Source organism: Octopus sinensis, linkage group LG4 (genome assembly GCF_006345805.1).
Source record: "Octopus sinensis linkage group LG4, ASM634580v1, whole genome shotgun sequence".
NCBI classification, from domain to species: Eukaryota; Metazoa; Mollusca; class Cephalopoda; order Octopoda; family Octopodidae; genus Octopus; species Octopus sinensis.
The window spans coordinates 152862393-152884139 of NC_043000.1; the positions used below are offsets into that span (position 1 = coordinate 152862393).

The 21747-nt window shown below is 36.0% G+C and overlaps 1 protein-coding gene across 1 annotated transcript in view; it reads left to right on the top strand.

Annotated features, from left to right (window-relative positions):
- Positions 1–370: 370 nt before the first annotated feature.
- LOC115210672 (gephyrin-like) overlaps positions 371–21747 on the top strand; it is a 177343-nt gene continuing 155966 nt past the window's right edge. Inside the window, exons 1-3 of the mRNA XM_029779333.2 lie at positions 371–521; positions 8416–8494; positions 16919–16976. Coding sequence (XP_029635193.1) covers positions 467–521; positions 8416–8494; positions 16919–16976 — 192 coding nt within the window. The 5' untranslated portion in view covers positions 371–466. The remainder of the gene's footprint in view (positions 522–8415; positions 8495–16918; positions 16977–21747) is intronic.

Here is a 21747-nt window from a genome sequence, read left to right on the forward strand (position 1 = left end):
ACCTTCTGAGTTCAAATTCCGCCGAGGTCGATTTTGCCTTTCATCCTTTCGGGGTCGATGAATTAAGTACCAGTTGCACACTGGGGTCGATGTAATCGACTTAATCCGTTTGTCTGTCCTTGTTTGTCCCTTCTGTGTTTAGCCCCTTGTGGGTAGTAAAGAAATAGGTATTTAGAAATTTAATGTACAAAAATTTTTTAATAATAGTAATAAAGATAGGTTTGCTGAGAAGATATATATACTTTGAGTAAAATCTTTGTTTAAATACTTTAATAGTTCTCTTGGAATAACGTCAGCTGGGTTTTGTTGCGTAGCGTGTGGCGCATAAGTCTATAAACAAGCACATGCCTAGCTGTGAATGAGAGAAGAAACGGAAGAATGTGCGATATTTCACGACTGGTAAAGAAACTATGAAAGGAAGGGTGGGGATACTGCCGTGTCTATAGCAGTATCGTGTCTTGTAACAATGGCGGACTGTCCGAACGAAGTGCGTAATCGGATTAGGGTTGGACTGCTCACAGGTAAACAAACCACTTATTTAAACTATATTTGAGACTCACATCGAATTCTTTTGAAGCCAATTCCATTGCCTTTGTTACTGACGTCAGTTGTCGATGCTGGCTTTTGGCAGCACCAACTTCGCTTCTTCACGTTATTATGGTTTATAATGTTGTAGTTTAACAAACCGTTTTCTTGTATTTATTTATCCTTTATCCATTCCCGATGATCTACGGTTCATAATTCACAGAACTAAAACTAACAGTTATAATTATTTTGCGTTGGATATATTCTAAAGAAATTCTTTAGCGTAAGATTCAATATTAACTAAGTCGCTCGGGTAAATAACCTTGTGCAAAATATGTATATTTGTACTTTTCATTATACATACACACGGCATGTACATCATGTGGTTCTAGTTTAGAGAGAGAGTCTGCTCTCTGCTCTCACATCACCGACTGCCGAATGCCTTTTCATTAACTTTTAGTATCGGCCTAAATAATATAGTTTTGAGTCCCTTCCTCTGTCTTTATAACGTTATATCGTTTTATATTCAATCTTATTGTTCAATTTGTAAAATTGCCGCTGTTTAATGAGTGTGTGTGTGTATATATATATATATAGCATAATTTTCACAACAGATTCCGATATAATAGTAATTTACACCATCTGAGACGTATTAACAGAAAATTTAATTTAAAAATAATATCCATTTTTCAGAAAGCTACTAGGAAACAAAGTTAGTGGTGATGCTTATTTCTGTAGTTATACCCATCTATCTATCTATCTATCTATCTATCTATCTATCTATCTATCTATCATCTATCTATCTATCTATCTATCTATCTATTTATCTAGCTAGCTATACACACACACCCATCATATATATATGCTTTAGAGTGTGCTTCTTTTACGGATATATATAAATATCCGTAAAAGAAGCACAGCCTAAAGCATAGAGCAGTAATGTATTTATATGCTGTTAAGTATATGTCTGGTCATAGTGACCAATGGTTTCGCATCCACAAAGGGCTTAGCCCCAAGAACGTCTCGTCAGACTCTAAAGCCGTCCTTGGGGCTAAGCCCTTTGTGGATCCGAAACCATTGGTCACTCTATGACCGGACATAGAATTAACTACATAACATATATTTCGTTTTTGTATTTGGTTTGCAAGATTCTTTCTGCGAATTCGTGTGTTGAAGCATATTTTGTTGTGTCTGTGAAGAGTCATTGTGTTTTAATGCCTTATTAATTAACACACTCACCGGTTCAATTTCCACTCATTTACTTATTTAATTTTTTATTTTGTTTATTATTTTAATTTTTAGTTTTTTTATTGAAAAATAAATAAATGAGTGGAAATTGAATCAGTCTGTGTTAATTAATAAGGTATTAAATCAGAATAACTCTCCCCAGACAATAATATACATATATATATATATATATATTATATATATATATATATATATTGAACTCATCTCCAGATATCTTGACCGTGTCCTTGCCCCTAGTAGCTTCCCTCCCCTCTCACATCCATGACACCAATCATGCGCTTCGTTTGTTGAACCCTTTCTCCTTCCCTCATAGTCCCTCTAAACTTCTCTTCACTCTCGACATCCAGAGCCTTTACACAGTGATCCCTCACTACGAAGGGCTGCGTACACTCCAACATTTCCTTGACCTTCGACCCAATCCCCAACCCGACACAACCACACTCGTTCATCTGGCCGAACTTGTCCTCTCACTCAATTGCTTCTCATTCGCTGGTGATTTTTACCAGCAAGTCTCGGGAGTGGCTATGGGAACAAGAATGGGCCCCAACTATGCGAACCTGTTCGCTGGCTATGTTGAGGCTCAAATGTTCTCAATTTTCACTGGTCCCACCCCTGAACTATACAGCCGTTATATTGACGACTGTATTGGTGCGATCTCACTCTTCTGTGAACATTCAGACTTCTTCCTCTCTTTTGTCAAATCTTTCCATCCTGCCTTCCACTTCTCCTGCTCTATCTCTGTCTCCTTCCTTGACATTTCAGTCAGCATTCATCACTCCTCTCCCCCCCCCCTCCATCCACTACAAACACACAAACTCACACTCATACCTCAACTTCTTCTCCTCCCACCATAAACACACCAAGCTTTCTATCCCCTATTCCCAATTTCTCCGTCTATGCAGGCTCTGTAGTGACACCCATGACTTTGAGACTTTGAAAAGTGTGGGAGCAGTGCCATCCATTGCACCCTCTTAGGAAAGGGCATGCTTTAATTTTTCTACAGATTTTAAAGTTAAGTTGAGTGGCTGTGTGGTAAGTAGCTTGCTTACCAACCACATGGTTCCGGGTTCAGTCCCACTGTGTGGCACCTTGGGCAAGTGTCGTCCACTATAGCTTTGGGCCGACCAAAGTCTTGTGAGTGGATTTGGTAGACGGAAACTGAAAGAAGCCCGTCGTGCCCTTCCTAACGCCAACACTCACAGAGTGGTTGGCGTTAGGAAGGGCATCCAGCTGTAGAAACATTGCCAGATTAGACTGGAGCCTGGTGCAGCCTTCTGGCTTCCCAGAACCCCGGTCGAACCGTCCAACCATGCTAGCATGGAGAACGGACGTTAAACGAAACGATAATATGTGTGTGTGTATGTTTGTGTCTGTGTTTGTCCCCCTAGCATTGCTTGACAACCGATGCTGGTGTGTTTATGTCCCCGTCACTTGGCGGATCGGCAAAAAGAGACTGATAGAATAAGTACTGGGCTTACAAAGAATAAGTCCCGGGGTCGAGTTGCTCGACTAAAGGCGGTGCTCCAGCATGGCCGCAGTCAACTGACTGAAACAAGTAAAAGAGTAAAGAGTAATATAAATGGAAAATATCTTTCAAAGTTAATTTGTTTTTCTTGTATGGTGATCTCAGTTTTCTATGTGAAGCTATGTGGCTAAAGTTAGATTTTCTATGAGGACTGTTTCATTCAATTGTTTTTGCCATTATAGTAACCATATCAAAAGCTGGTCAGTTGCCATGAGCAACCACTGTAAAAATAGTAAAACTCCTCGGCCAGTTGATATGATGAATTAAAAACATTTGAGATGTACATGAGGATTAATGTTATCTGTGATTAGATTCTGGCCCATATCAGGTAATATTCCTAGACTATCTGTTACCTATTCCAGACAACTAGCTGACCTGATATATATATAAAATGAATTGATTAGAGAGTAAAATTCCTGAAGCAAATTTGAAATCAAGACATTTTTTTTATTTTTTAATCTGAAGAAGGAAGTTTTATGACAAAGGCCTTTAAATGAGTTATTTATATTCACAGCAGTGGGATAAGCTATGCCACTGCTTGGTGGAGCACCCCTTCACTCCCCGTCCTCTACTGCATCATAGAGTTTATACAGCATATTTGAAAAAGCACTGTCTAGGGCAGACCATCCCCTTGTCCTCCCTTAGCTATGTGGCTGATGCATAGAGCCATTTTTGTTTTGGTACTGATAAGACTTCAGTAGATTTGGCAGTGATGTGGACAATCAAGCAAACTTAGAGACATACATTAAATTAAAGGATCTTTTCTTGCATTTGACAATGAGTTTTCACTTGTTCAATGAAGAGGATTATCTCTTTAATGAATTATAGTGTTAATGACTTAATATTCCATGGATACTTGTACTTAAATTTAATCCTCAGATAGAATCAGTGTGACACTGTGTAACAATGCTGGCCTTTTGAATTACTGGTACGGCGCAGTCATCGGGCTTCCACAATTTTCATCTTATAGCAATTTTATCTGCAGTTCTACCCTTAGGTAAAAGGCTATTGTTGAAGATACCCACCCAATCTGTTATTCAGTCAGTTCGCCTTGGGCAGTTCTACTTTAGCCCCAGGCTGAGCAAAAGCATTGTAAGTGGATTTGGTAGGTGCAAACTGAAAAAGCCCATCATATATGTATGAATGTATGTGTGTATTTGTATCTCCTTATCTGGACATCACATGATAGTTGTAAATGAGCATCACCATCATGCAAGCAGTGTCCTTCATTTCCAATCTTGCCCAACACAATTGACTTTCCGCTCTCCCCAAAATTTCAGGCCTTGTGCCTATTGTAGAAAGATTTTGTAACAAACATTATACACACGACAGCAAGCAGACAGGATTGTTGGAGCGTTAAATAGAATACCTTGTGGTATTTGTTCGATGGTGTTACTAGAATGTGTGACGCCCACGGCAGCCCTTGTGTTTGCCATCCCCACCGCTTATACTAGCCTAAAAAGTGCTCCACCCTCATACAAGCGCCATCTGAGACGGACTGTCTCCTCACAAAATCTCTCTGCTAGCTATGCTACTATGTTTGTTTCAACCTGCTGCTCTTAGGTAAAACATGTCTAGTCATGGGGAAACATTGCCTTGCTTGGAATCAAGTAAAGGTTGGTGATGGGAAGGGCATCTGGCCGTAGAAAGTCTGCATCAACAAATTCAGTCAGACTCATGAAATCATGGATAAGTGGACAATAAGACAATGATGGTGATACTCTCTTTGCTCTCTTTTACTTGTTTCAATCATTTGACTGTGGCCATGTTGGAGCACTGCCTTTAGTCGAGCTAATCGACCCCAGGACTTATTCTTTGTAAGCCTAGTACTTATTCTATTGGTCGCTTTTGCCGAACCACTAAGTTACCAGCATCGGTTGTGAAACGATGTTGGGGGAACAAACACAGACACACAAACATATACATACACACACACACATACATATATATACATATATATTCAATGGGTTTCTTTCAGTTTCCGTCTACCAAGTCCACTCACAAGGCTTTGGTCGGCCTGTGACTATAGTAGAAGACACTTACCCAAGGTGTCACGCAGTGGGACTGAACCCAGAACCATGTGGTTCGTAAGCAAACTACTAACCACACGGCCACTCCTACGCCTATAAGCATGATGAGACAAATTCAGCTAAAGTTAAATTCTACTCTTACTGTAACTATTATGTCGATTGTCAGTGGGAACAATCCCACTTACAGAACAGACCAAGTTCCCAGTTAAATAACAACCCTTGAATATATTGAAAATTCACTATTCCTGTTTCTTAATGTTCAATACCAAATTTTTGTTGAAGACAAAGGGAAAAATTTACAAACATCCTCAACTGTCACAAGATATTTGCAACATCCTTTTTCTCCTCTTTTGCTTTTCCAATATTAGTTGTCGGAGCACTGCATCCTTCAAAACTTCCATGCTTCCTGAGATTCGCCAACACTACACCTGATTTTCTCCCCTCCATACACACGCAAGCATGTATCTGACCCAGACATTTGTACACTACTGCATGTACTTTATATGCACTTTCTGACAAGTTGTGGTGCACCTGAGCACTGTATACAATAATTTCATTATTATTATTATTATTATTATATTAATAGTTATTGCCAAGGTAATATGGTAGTCCATAAATATAAGACTACCATATTAGCTTGGCGATAACTATTAATATCCAGTACCGCTGCCGTAATCTCCTTTAGAGAGACTTAGAAATTTAAAAATTTCTATTATTATATTCTTTTTCTTATTCTCTCCGTTCACATTCTGCACACCCATCACCTTTCTTGAAGGCTAACATGGATTGGAGGAGTCTGCTTTCCAACTTCTCTTCATCTATTTCTGTTTTATATTATCTTTAGCATAGAATATATTCTCTAGTGGTAGCATGGAATAAACTACTTATGTTGTTAACTACTGGGACTTGGCTTCCTTCAAAAAATTCTAAGCTTCTTGAAATTTGACATTGCTATTTCTGATGTGAATACACACCCTATTCTCCCCTTGGCCTATTTACTCTTTTCTGTCTTTTTTAAATTTTTTCCCCCGTGCTGGTGGCACGTAAAAAGCACCATCCGACCGTGGCCGTTTGCCAGCCCCGTCTGGCACGTAAAAAGCACCCACTGCACTCACGGAGTGGTTGGCGTTAGGAAGGGCATCCAGCCGTAGAAACATTGCCAGATCAGACTGGGCCTGGTGCAGCCTCCTGGCTTCACAGACCCCGGTAGAATCGTCCAACCCATGCTAGCACGGAAAGTGGATGTTAAACGACAATGATGATGATGTATACTGTGCATCTACTTTTGGCTTTTATTGCTGTCATTTTTCACTTGACTTGTTGCTTTCTGTCCCCTCTTTTACCCTTTTCCTATGAATTGTAGTGCATATGAGCACCACAATAAGATTATTATTATTATTATCATTATTATTATTATTACTATTATTGTGGTGAGCTGGCAAAATCGTTAGCACGCTGGCCAAAATGTTTAGTGGCATTTCGTTTGTCCTTCGTTTGTCAGATCTGAGTTCAAATTCCACTGAGGTTGATTTTTGCCTTTCGTCCTTTTGGTGGCTCTATAAAATAAGTACGAGTTGAATATTGGGGTGAATGTAATTGACTTAACTCCTCTCCTGAACTTGCTGGCCTTGTGCTAATATTTGAAACTGCCATTATTATTATTGTTAAGGTAGCAAGCTGGCAGAATCATTAGCATTCCAGACAAAATGTCTAATGACAGTTAATCTACCTTTACGCTCCAAGTTCAAATTCTGCTGAGGTCAGCTTGGCGTTTTTATCTTTCAGGGTAGATGAAATAGGTACCAGTTGAGCACTGGGGTTAATGTAATTGACTCCCCCTCTAAAATTGCAGGCCTTGTGTCTATAGTTGAAAGGATTATTATCATTAAAGTGGTCAGCTGGCAGAGACATTAACATGCTTATCAAAATGCATAGTGGCATCTGGTTTTAACTGAGTTAAAATTCTGCCAAGGTCAGTTTTGCTTTACATCCTTTTGAGGTTGATAAAATAAGTACCAGTCAAGTACTGGGTCAATTTAATTTCCTAAACCACTTCCCCAAAGTTTTAGGCCTTATCTTGTTCATGAGGCCCACTGTTCTAACCTAAGTGTTTTCTTCTAAATATTCCTTTGTTTTGCTAGACTATGAGCGATGGCTAGAAGTATATTGAGTTAAACTTCATAACCAGCTGATCTAGCAAGCGGGGCCTCATATCAGTGAGGGATCTGGTGCGCATTGATGCTGTCGAGAGGTAGGCCCCGAAACGGCACGCATTCTCTCCTGATGACCCCATACACTTGCTGGCTTCCGGTATACGGAGCTTTTAACTGGTAGCACTTGCATGTGCAAGTTGTTTGCAAGACATCTATGAATACAAAACCATTGTTGCATGACACTTGGAAACTATTGTTGCATGATGTTTTCTCAGAAAACATATGACAAATGTAATGGCATGTTGAGGGAAATCTTTAGAACTCAAATATTTAAAATAGTTAGAAGAAATAGAATGTGAGCCCACAAGAGTGTCTCTACGTGGTCAATTGATCTCAGAGAAACAGAAGTCAAGTCTTCTCAGATCATATGTTACCATCATAAGGACATTCAAAAATGTAAGTCCTGCATTCTTTTAAAAAGATGGAATGGTCATGGCTGAATGGAATATCTTTGACCATAAGTCTGTTTGCTCAGTGTTGACCTGGGGTTAAATACCAAAAGCTGAAGTACTGTTTTTGTCAATGAGGGACCCTGCTTGTGGTCTCACAATATCTTTGAAGTTACAAGAAAGATACATTGAGTAATGTAGTCCTAGATAAACTTTACTTGAAAAAGAAAAACACCTTGCTGGTTAGCTGGAAGGATTTGATCATGGCTCTCACCTGGGGCAAAATAACAGCTGAAATAGAATTGGTATTTTTAGTTCTTATTCCCAAGTCTCAGATCTTGTACATGAAGATTAAGAAGTTACGAGTTTAACATATTGAGTTCTGCTTTGTGTTCTGTTACGTTTTTATTAATAATTCTTTAATAATTTATCCACACTTTAACTTTTCCCTTTTCTTTAATCATATTTAATTTAATTAATTTCAGTGAGTGACACCTGTTTTTCAAAGAAAGCAGATGACAAAAGTGGAGCTGGTCTCCGTGCTCTCATTCTAGACGATCGAATGTAAGTATTGTGGTGTCTAATTTTATTTGTTTTTGTTGATGTTTTTCTTATTGTTGACTATCCTATCCTCAGTCAATAATAAATATTTATGCTATCTGTTTATCCATCAGTTGACTCCTGTGACGGTGGCTCGTAAAAAGCACCCACTACATTCTTGGAGTGGTTGGTGTTAGGAAGGGCATCCAGCTTTAGGAACATTGCCTGATTTTAAGTGTTACAAAAAGCAGAGCTACAAACACATCATTCTTATGCATTCTTATAGAAAATATCAAACGTATCACAATGAAGAGTTTCATCATCATTATAGTTTTAATGTCTGTTTCTATGCTTGCGTGAGTTGGATGGAATGTTTTGAGATGGATTTTCAATGGCTGGGTGTCTCTCCTGTCACCAACCCTCATGGTGATAGTAACCCCATACATGCACGTACATATATAAACACAAATATCATCTTCATCATTTGAGGACCATGTCCCATGCTGGCATGGGTTGGATGGAGTTGATAGGATCTGATACGTCCAAGGACTGCATTGTGCTCCTGTTTCTATGGTTGAATGCCCTTCCTAACTCCAACCACTTTATAGCATGTATTTGGTGCTTGTTTCATTTCACCAGCATTATCAAGGTTTCCATGCAGCTTGCAGGACTATGAATCCCATGGGAGGTGGGGCCAGCATCATGCTAGGGGACAAAGGGATAAAGTATGAGTGAAGTGTGGTAGGGAGTCAGAACTGGTTCTTGAAGAGGATCTGCGTGGCTGCTCATATTTAGCAGATGAAAGGAGAGGAAGAGAAAATGGAAATGATCAGTAGGAGCAGCAAAGAAATAATGAGGATAGGGTGCTTGTGTGGCCCCTCAAATCACAAGGTGAGTAGAAGTGGATAAGTGGGTGATTCGCAAGATTGTTTGGGGAGGAGAAGATGAGGGAATAATGAGGTAGATTAACTGTAAAAATTGGGTAGGGTTGAAGGATGGATGATCAATGAACCCTCAGGTAAGGAAAGTAGAGGGATGTATAAGAGAGTAAGATGGGGCAAGTGTCAGGATAACAATGATGATAGAGTTGACAGGCAGAGTACAAGATAGATGACAGGGCTGGGTAGTCTGCAGGAGCCAGGGTGGTGTAGTGGGGTGGGGCATAATGATGGGCTTCTTTCAGTTTCCGTCAACCAGATCCATTCTCAAGGCTTTCATTGGCCTGGGGCTATAGTAGAAGACACTTGCTATGCAGTGGGACTTAATCCAAAACCACATGGTGGGGAAACAAACTTCTTATCATACAGCTATGCCTGTGCCTAATATTTTCAAGGAATATCTGGATATCATTAAAAAAGGAAAAATGCATTCAAAAGTATTTAAAATGAGTGTGTGTGTGTACATTTTCTTGAGATCAATGCTACATAATTCTATTATAAAATTAGTTTTAATACCCAATCATCTTGGAACAAGCTTATAAACATTTTGTATCCTGTATGATATATATTTGGAAGATAATATAAACACAGAATGGGTTGAATGTTGGGTCTTCAGATTAAAAAAATATGAACGTGTCTCATTTCTCATCAAGTCTTTTACTATTACAAGTAAGACCTGACTGATCAAAACAGTTTATTTTCTTGCTAGAATATGAAACAAGTATGAGCAGGAGTTGTCCACCATCATAACCAAATAGTTAGGTCCTTTTTAGCCTGTTGAAATGTCAAACCGTTTTTGCTTCTTAGTCATAACACTGTTGGGCGTCTGAAGCACTTCCTCTGTGATACTATAATCTTGTTGGAATATTTCTTAGTCATAACTGTTTTGGGTGTTAACTTGTTTAGTTAAGGTTTGTTTTTTTTTCATATTTTTTTTAATCAGTAGATCTAATTTGTAAATAAAGAATAATTCATTAATTAATTAAAGTAAATAAATAAGATAAAATGTGATTAAATAAATTTCTGTATGACTTTTTTGTTTGTTTGGCATACTGCTGTTTGCTGCTTGGGTTAAAAAAAAAGTGAGTGAGAGAGAGAGAGAGAGAGAGAGAGGGGCTATGAGCAAATTGTTCTTGAATAAGTTGGTAAGTAAACTAGAGTTTTCGAATGAGGGAGATGGCCTATTTTTAATTTTATTTGTGGAGTCCAAAATGTGCAACATGAGTACACTGTCCAGTATCCTGTGAGCAGAGTGAATTGTGAAGCAGTTGAGAGTTGTTTTCATGGGAACAGAAGTCTAAAGAATAAAGTAAACACATGTTCTTGGATTCATAAATGTAGTCTTAGTAAAACACGAAGAATTACTGGTTTTACTCTTATAGAAAGTAATAGAACATAAATTTCTGTATTTTTATTATGATAATCCCTCCACTTCCCTAACAACTGGATCTATCTTATGACATTAGCAGTTGTCATTGGCATCGTCAAGGCAGTAGTGAGCTGGCAGAATCGTTAGCACACCGGACGAAATGCTTAGCGGTATTTCATCTGCCGTTACATTCTGAGTTCAAATTCCGCCGAGGTCAACTTGGCCTTTTATCCTTTCAGGGTTGATTAAATAAGTACCAGTTATGCACTGGGGTAAATATAATTGACTTAATCCATTTGTCTGTCCTTGTTTGTCCCCTCTGTGTTTAGCCCCTTGTGGGTAGTAAAGAAATAGGTATTTTACCTCTTACTACATTTTGGGTTCAAATTCTGCTGAGTTTACCTTTCATCCTTTCAGGGTCAATAAATTAAGTACCAGTGAAACACTGATTAGATGTAACCGATTAATCCCCTCCCCCAAAATTTCAGGCCTTGTGCCTATTGTAGAAAGGGTTATTATTATTATTAAGGTTGCAAGTTGGCAGAATTGTTACTGTGCAAAAATGCTTAGCGGTATTTCGTCCATCTTTACATTCTGAGTTTAAATTCCGTCAGTGTTGACTTTGCCTTTCTTCCTTTCGGGGTCAATAAATTAAGTACCAGTGAAACACTGGGGGGTCAATGTGATCGACTGTTCTCCTCCCCACAAAATCCAATCCTTGTGCTTATGGTGGACCCGTTTGAAAGGGCTAAGGTCAGACATTTTCCTCTTTGGCCAAGGCCTCATCAACTTTTTCAAGTTACACTTGAAAAGGAAGATGAGAGTTGAGAGGGAAGTGCTGCCTGGTAGCAAGTTTATTGAAAGGTGGGTGAATGTCGCAAGAATGGCCAGTATGAACGGACCAATTCTGAGGATACACCTGTGAAAAATTAAAAGGAAATATAAAAGGAGAAAGGGGCTCTCTACCCCCATTTTGACCAGGTTCCCGTGGTTTTTATGGGTTTTTCCACGAGTAACCTTTCGAAGCGCCTCCCCCTATTGGGAATGTTAATTGTTACTTATATTTCGTTGTTATACTGCTTTTGTACATGGACCTTTTTTCAAACGGACAAAACCCTTTGTAACTTTCATCCTGTGTTTTGTCCCTTTATGTTTTAATTGATTTTTGTTAGCCCTTGTGGCCAATAAACGAACGAATTATTATTATGGAAGTGTGCTGGCAGAACCATTAGCATGCTGGACAAAATGTTTAGTGGCATTTTGTTCATTGTTAGATCCTGAGTTCAAATACCACTGAGGTTGACTTGGTCTTTAATTCTTTCATGGTTGATAAGATAAGTACCAGTGAAGTACTGGGGTCAATGTAATCAATGATCCCCTCCCTTCAGATTTCAGGCTTTGTGCCTATAGTAGAAAGGATTATTTTTAAGGTAGCAAGCTGGCAGTATCATTAGCACAATGGACAAAATGCTTAGCTGCATTACGTCCATCTTTAGGTTCAAATTTCAACAGTCACCTTTGACTTTTATCCTTTTGGGGTCAATAAAATAAGCCCCAGTCAAAAACTGAGGTCAATGTAATTGTCTTCTCCCATCCCCAAAATTACTGGCCTTGTGCCAACAATTGAAATCTTGGGAAATATCATGGATAATTTCCAGATGTCCTTGACCTGGCAGTGCTACTTTGGCGGAGGGGTGCTATTGGTTCAAGATAAACTCTGCAGGCATGGATGGGCTGTCAGATGGTCTTGTCCGAGATGCATGCAGAGTGACGAAACCATTCTGCATAGACTTGTCCAGTGTCCAGGCATTGCTAACTTGTGGGGTTATGTTGAATAGCTACTGTCATGTGTTGGATGGATCCTTCTATCAGCTGAGTCTGTAGTGATGATTGCCCCGCTGCCCTCCTTCAATCAGGCAGGCAGGACAGTTTTCCTTTGCCTGGTGGCTGTCGCGAAAGAGGTTGTTTGGTGGACAAGGCCGAAAGGCATGAGGACAGATACATTCCTCTTTGGTAGAGATCTCATTGACTTCAAGTTTCACTTGAAAAAGAAATTGAGAGTGGAGAGGGAAGTGCTATCCTTGAGTGAATTTACTGGAAGGTGGGTGAAAGTTTTGAAAATAGCAAGGGTGGATGGTACCTGTGAGTCATCATCATCATCATCATCATCGTTTAACGTCCGTTTTCTGCGCTAGCACAGGTTGAACGGTTCGACCGGGGTCTGGGAAGCCAGGGGCTGCACCAGGCTCCAGTCTGATCTGGCAGTGTTTCTACTGCTGGATGCCCTTCCTAACGCCAACCACTCTGTGAGTGTAGTGGGTGCTTTTTACGTTCCACCTGCACAGGTGCCAGGGGAGTCTGGCATCAGCCACGATCGGTTGGTGCTTTTAACGTGCCACCGGCACGGAAGCCAGCCAAGGCGGCACTGGCATCGGCCATGTTCGGATGGTGCTTTTTATGTGCCACCGGCACAGAAGCCGGTCGAGGCGGCGCTGGCATCGGCCAAGTTCGGATGGTGCTTTTTATGTGGAAGGAATTGGAGAGGGCACTTGCTCTTGGTGTTCAGGGAAATCTTGGATAGTGGGGTTCTTCGATTATCCATAAATGTCATCCTGTTTCTAGGGGGCTGCATCTCTATCATCCTCTCCCCCTTTTTTAACCTTTGTATACTTGTATACTACATATTTGTCCATTCCATTTCATTGTATATTATGTATACTTAATTATTTTTTAATGAACCTCCACACTTTAGGCCTGACTTTGTAATGTCATCCTCATCCTTCGCCCTAGTGGCAAATAAATGAAATCATTATTATTATTATTATTATTACTACCATTATTATTATTATTATTATTACCATTATTATTATTATTATTACCATTATTATTATTATTATTACCATTATTATTATTATTATTATTATTATTATTATTATTATTACCATTATTATTATTATTACCATTATTATTATTATTATTATTATTATTATTACCATTATTATTATTATTATTATTATTACCATTATTATTATTATTATTATTATTATTATTATTATTACCATTATTATTATTATTATTATTACCATTATTATTATTATTATTATTATTATTATGATTATTATTATTATTATTATTATTATTATTACCATTATTATTATTATTATTATTATTATTATTATTATTATTATTACCATTATTATTATTATTATTATTACCATTATTATTATTATTATTATTACCATTATTATTATTATTATTATTACCATTATTATTATTATTATTATTACCATTATTATTATTATTATATTATTATTACCATTATTATTATTATTATTATATTATTATTACCATTATTATTATTATTATTATTATTATCATTATTATTATTATTATTATTATTATTACCATATTATTATTATTATTATTATTATTATTATTATTACTACCATTATTATTATATTACCATTATTATTATTATTATTATTATTATTATTATTACATTATATTATTATTACCATTATTATTATTATTATTATTATTATTATTATTACCATTATTCAGTAGTTTTATTTTTATTTTTATAGCGTGCTTTCACTTCACTACCGAGCGCAGCTCTGTGTGCCTTGGGTATGTGCTGTGATTTGTTGTGATGCTCTGATGGTTATTGTATGGAAAGTGTTCTGCGTAGGATGTGTGCAGTGCCTAGTAGTGCAATTTTCTGTATGTTATATGTTTTTGTAAGTCCTGGTGTTTTTGTTATGTATTTGTCTGAATATTTTTTTATCATGCCTAATGCACCTACTATGATAGGAATTGTTTCTGTTTTCAGATTCCACATTCTAGTTACCTCTATTTCCAGGTCTTTGTATTTTGAGAGTTTCTCCATTTCTTTTAGAGACACGTTGTCATCTGCCGGTACTGATACATCAATTAGAAAGCATTTTTTTTCTTCATGGTCTCTACAACTATATCTAGTCTGTTGGCCTTAATTTCTCTATCTGTGTGTATCGGCATATCCCAGAGTATGGTTGCTTTCTCGTTTTCTGTGACCTTTTCTGGTGTGTGCCTATACCATCTTTTTTCTTGTTATTATTCCATAATGTTGGCATAGCTTCCAATGTATGTAAGTTCCAACTCTGTCATGTCTGTGAATATATTCCTTCTTAGCCAGGACTGGGCAGCTAGAGATAATATGATTTATTGTTTTCTTGTCCATCTCCACATATTCTGCAGTGACTTGTAATATTTCTTTTCATTACATGTTTTTGGTAATTTCTGGTGGGGAGGCTTTGGTCTTGTGCTGCAATTAAAATCCCTCTGTTTCTGCTTTGAGTCCTGAGCTTCTCAACCATTGCTGGGATTTTTCTTTGTCTATTCTTTTGCGTTTAGTTTAGTCCATTAGAAAGAAATAGACAAGAAAACCTTATTATTATTATTATTATTATTATTATTACCATTATTATTATTATATTATTATTATTATATTACCATATTATATTATTATTATTACCATTATTATTATTATTATTATTATTACCATTATTATTATTATTATTACCATTATTATTATTATTATTATTATTATTACCATTATTATTATTATTATTATTATTATTACCATAATTATTATTACATTATTATTATTATTACCATTATTATTATTATTATTATTATTATTTACCATTATTATTATTATTATTACCATTATATTATTTTTATTATTATTATTATTATGATATTATTATTATTATTAATTATTATTATTATTATTACCATTATTATGATTATTTTATTATTATTACCATATTATTATTATTATTATTATTATCCATTATTATTATTATTATTATTACCATTATTATTATTATTATTATTATTATTATTACCATTATTATTATTATTATTATTATTATTATTATTACCATTATTATTATTATTATTATTATATTATTATTACCTTATTATTATTATTATTACCATTATTATTATTACATTATTACCATTATTATTTTATTATTACCATTATTATTATTATTATTATTATTATTACCATTATTATTATTATTACCATTATTATTATTATTATTATTATTATTATTATTACCATTATTATTATTATTCTTGTATTTATTCTTATTATTATTATTATCATCATCATTATTATTATTACCATTATATTATTATTTTTGTTAAAGTGGCAGTTAGCAGAATTGTTAGCATGCTTGACGAAATGCTGAGCAGTATCTTATCTGTTGCTATGTTCTGAGTTCAAATTCCATCAAGCTTGACTTTGCCTTTCATCCTTTTGGGGGTCAATAAATTAAGTACCAGTGAAACACTGGGGTCGGTGTATTCAATCAGTCCCCTCCCCATTAGTTTCAGGCCTTGTGCCTATAGTAGAAAAAAATTATTATTATTATTGAGGTGGTTAGCTGGCAGAATTGTTAGCATGCTGGATGAAATGCTTAGCAGCATTTTGCCTATTGCTACATTCTGAGTTCAAATTCTGACAAGGTTGGCTTTGCCTTTCATCCTTTTGGGGTCGATAAGTTAAATACCAGTGAAACACTGGGGTTGATGAAATTGACTGGTCCCCTCCACCGAAATTTCAAGGCCTTGTGCCTTCAGTAGAAAGGATTATTATTATCATTACTATTATTTAGAATCATTCAACAAAAGGCCTTAAGATATTTGTTTCATCTCGTTATGTTAGGGGTTCAAATCTTACCAAGGTTAACTTTGCCTTTCATCCCTCTGGGGTTGGGCATCCATAAAATAAAGTACCAATCAAAAACGAAGTCCATTTTATTGACCAACACTTCCCCAACAAATAATTTATGATTTTGTGCCTTTATTTGAAATTGTTATTATTATTATTATTACATTGTTACCAAAACAGTTCTTTGGCAGACATGCTAGTACTAAATCTAAATACCTTGCTGTGTGGTTTTCAAAACTGCCAGAGTTAGTTTTGCTTTCAGCCACTCCAAGGTTGTTAAAGTAAAAGTGAAAAAATAGGCTTGAGAATTAAATCAACTACTCTGTTTCCTTATTAATTTTTGGCTTTGTGTCACTGTTTGAAATTCTTTTTATACTTAAACTAAACAGCTGTTTATAATGTCCTTTGTTATTGTTTTATAGTATTCCAGGTGTAGTTGAAGTACAACAAGTGGTTGCAGATGAACTACTTGAAATTAAGGTTTGTCTTAATTTTCTTGTATGTGTATGTATATATAGCGTGTAATGTATATATGTTTATTTATATGTTTGTGTATATGTGTGTGTGTGTGTATATATATATACACATACACACACATATATATATTTATATATTTGTGTATATATATATATATATATATATGTGTGTGTGTGTTTGTGTATGTATATATATGTATATATATACACAAACACACATATATATATATTTATACGTTTGTGTATATGTTTGTGTGTGTATATATATTTTTGTGACCTCGTGTGTACCGTTGGCAATTTGTTTCCTTTGTTTTCCCTTCTCGGGATCTTTCCTTCTCCTATGTTTCCGACGAAGAGCTCCACTCGAAACGTTAAACCCTCCTTCTTCCCTTTCCTGAGCGTCCAATAATACTATATTTGTTCCACGTCCTTGCGTTGTTGTGTTTTTTTGTGTTTTCTTGTTTGGATTAACTATATATATATATATAATATATATATATATATATATAATAACATGAGGGAATATTATTCCAAACTTACAGGGAAAAATTAAATTTAGAAATACTAAATCAAATTTCACAAAATACAATATATATATATATATATATATATATATATATATATAAAAATTAGAAAAAAAACACCTATTATCAATTCAATAATGAAAAATTAAATTATATCATCTAAAAAATTACATATTATAGAAAGATTAAATATAAGATAAAACATATAACAATGATTAAGTAATGTGCAAAATAATAAATAACACGTATATATTTGGTAGAATATATATATATATATATATATATATATATATATATATAAATAGATGAGTGTATTTTACCTTGTTAACATTTAACACAGATAAATGAATGAATAGTTACCAGGACAGCAAAAATCTCACAAGTAAAGATGTTGTAACTCCTTGTTTATAAAGGTTGAAACTTCGTGTTTACGTTGAATATTTGAATAATATTTTTTGCTAAAATGTCGTATTGACAAGTTTCGTTTTTTCCCTTTCCCGAAGAGAAGATTGCATTGTTTATACCTTTTATTCTTTTGAATAAGTATCAGTGGAATTTTTGAAACATATGTAGAAAGAAAAAATACTTGTTTAAACCTGCGTTAACTCCATTTTTTATTCCTATATATATATATATATATATATCCAACCCATGCTAGCATGGAAAGCGGACGTTAAACGATGATGATGATGATGATGATGATATATATGAATGACATTCATGTACAATGATCACATGATGTCAAAACAAGGAGACATAAATATACTCATGTTCACACATACAATCATATATCCACCATCAACATTTAATGTTCACTTCTCCATATTTACATGAGTCAGACAGGATTTGTTGAGGCAGATTTTGTACAGCCAGATGTCCTTTCTGTTGCTAACCCTCACCTGCCTCCCAGCAAGGAAATATTTCCTCATGGCCAGGCAATGTTTTTCACAGAAGACTGGAAATAAACAACGTTTCTTGCATGATGATGATGCTCGTTTACAACCATCATGCCAAGACAAGAGTGCTTACAAACTCATATATGCATATACATATACAGGGTGTGTAAGATATTTGAGGACAGATTTATGTTTAAATAAAGAACAGATATATAATAACAGATAATAACTTTATTTATCAAAAAATGCTATGAGGATAAAAACAAACCTTTTCTATAATGTTATTCAATAAAGCCACCTTCAGCTTCAACAACTGCTTCCATATGAGATCTAAATCATCTACATGCTCAAATCAAGTGGTCTTGGTTCATTTTGGACATTACTCTGACTATGGCAGCTTTCCTCTCTACAACGCTCCACATGTAATAGTCCAGCGGATTGAGATTTGGGGAATTAGGAGGCCAAATGTTAGGGGTTATGTGATCATGAAAATTTTCAGCCATCCATTCTTGTGTTACTAGAGCCATGTGTGATAGTGCAGAGTCTTACTAAAACACATATGGCCTTCCATTGCATACACTGTCTATCCAGGGCTTACCAATTATTTCCAGGACTTCATTGTAGGTGGCAGAGTTAACTCTAAGACCTTGTAGAAAGAAGTAAGGAGGCATCACATGTCCTTCATTGCTGGCAACCCCAAAAACCATGACAGTTGCAGGAAATTTTCTATGTATAATACTTGGAACTTCAGAAAGGTCTGCACATAACCATCTGTCATTTCTTCTGTTAACTTTTTGAACTCAGTCGAAGTTTTTCTCGTTTGAGAAAAACCAAATCAAATCATCTGCTGGATTTTTCAGTTTGTTTAAGAACCTTTTAGATCTGATGTAGTGATTTTCTTTTGCATTTTTTGACAAATTAACCCTTCCCCATCATATAAGACTTATATCTGATGTCTTCATGGACAACATTTCTGACTGCTCCTTCTGACGTATGGAGATCTTTTGCAATTTACCTCATGGACTTTCTGGGACTGTAATCAATGGTCTGTTGAACTTGCTGGATAAATCCAGATTTTCCTTAAGATTTCAGAGTGTTTAGAATGCATTTCGTGCTTTGATACTGGTGATATGTTTCCATCTTCTGTCTCTAGCTCCTTACAAACTTTGTAGATGAAAGATCTGGTAACTTTTAAAAACAGATATTTCTAAATCGCTATGCTCAGACTTTCTAACTACAATAACAGCATGCCTCTTCATCTCTTGCGTAAGCTAAGGGCCTGCCATTATTATTTTCTGAAACAAAAATTATACAGAGTTAGCGAAAAATGCAGCAATGACCCAAAACAAGATATGTCCTCAAATACCTTATGCACCCTGTACATATAGGTGCAGGAATGGCTGTGTGGTAAGTAGCTTGTTTCCCAATCATATGGTTCTGGGTTCAGACCCACTGTGCTGCACCTTGGGCATGTATCTTATACTATAGCCTCAGACTGACCAATGCATTGTGAGTGGATTTGGTAGACGGAAACTGAAAGAAGCCTGTCGTATGTGTGTGTGTGTGTGTGTGTTCCCCCCGCCCCAATTGACAACCGATGTTGGTGTGTTTATGTCCCTGTAACCTAGCTGTTCGGCAAAAGAGACCGATAGAATAAGTACTAGACTTACAAAGAATAAGTCTTGGGGTTGATTTGTTCAACTAAAGGCGGTACTCCAGCATGGCCGCAGTCAAATGACTTGAAACAAATAAAAGAAAAAATATGTATATATATAATCTGTTACAGTTGTTATATAGCTGCTTGTATAAATACGTGTTTATATGTGTTACTGTTGTTAAATCGTCTATATATACCTCTTGTCACTTCTGTTATAGCAGTTGTATACTATATCTTGTTACTGTTATAATATACATACATACATATATACAAACATACATACATACATACATACATCTCTCTCTCTCTCTCTCTCTCTTTATATATATATATATATATATATATATATATATTATATATATATATATATATATATATATATATACACACACATTCATATATAATCTATTATTGCTATTATTATACAATTATCTGTTAAAGTTTACTTTAGCAAGCTTCTGTCCATGTGCAATATATTGGTTTGCCATTGGCTGTTGACTAATCTATTTTAAATCTCTTGACAATTACGGGAGACAACTCTGTACTTCGGTCCGTAACTGTCCTCACTGTTCTTGCCAAAGTGGTGACGATGGACTAAAGAAGTAAATGTCTAAGAATACACATTGTAGAAAACTTGAAATGTTTAAAGAATGTACAACACAGAGACTCTCCATCATCATCATCATTTAGCGTCTGCTTTCCATGCTGGCATGGGTTGGATGGTTCAACTGGGGTCTGGGAAGCCAGAAGGCTGCATCAGGCCCAGTCAGATCTGGCAATGTTTCTACGGCTGGATGCCCTTCCTAACGCCAACCACTCCTTGAGTGTAGTGGGTGGTTTTTACGTGCCACCCGCATAGGTGCCAGACGGGGCTGGCAAACGGCCACGATCGAATGGTGCCTTTTACATGCCACCGGCACGGGGACCAGGTGAGGCTGGCAACGGCCATGGTTGAATGGTGCTTTTTACGTGCCACCGGCACGGGGGCCAGGTGAGGCTGGCAAACGGCCACGGTCAAATGGTGCTTTTTACATGCCACCGGCACGGAGGCCTAATAAGAAATTCAGCCATTGTTACCATATTTAATACAACATTTAGTTTATTGGTGATTTGGTACAGACAGTGTGTGGGAAAGTTATTTAAATGATTTGATGATATCAGAATTGAAGTGTCATTGTGACGGTGTCCTTTTAAAGATAATTATTATTGATACCTGTCATCAAAATATTGATGTCTAAACAAGTCTAACTTTGTGCCAGTCGTAAGTTGATAGAAAGTGATGTGGCTTGTCTGACATTAAAACAGTTACTCTAATGAATGAATGTTTACTAGCTTTATCAGTAGATAATGTTAAATTTGAATGGCATTGAATTACAATGGATTCAAGCCTAACTGTTCAGGGTTAAATTTGGTTCACAACTTCATGGTTTGAGGTACAATCTGATGGTGCAGAAATCGGATTAGGCCCAAGTGTTTACTATCATAGTCTCTGGTTTTCCAAAAGAATTATGAGTGGAATTTGATAGGTAGAAATTGTAGGAGTTCCGTAGAATTTGGCTGATAGACTTCATCTGTTATCTAGTTCATCTGTTAGACTTCATCTGTTATCTAGTTCATCTGTTAGACTTCATCTGTTATCTAGTTCATCTGTTAGACTTCATTTGTTACCTAGTTCATCTGTTAGACTTCATCTGTTAT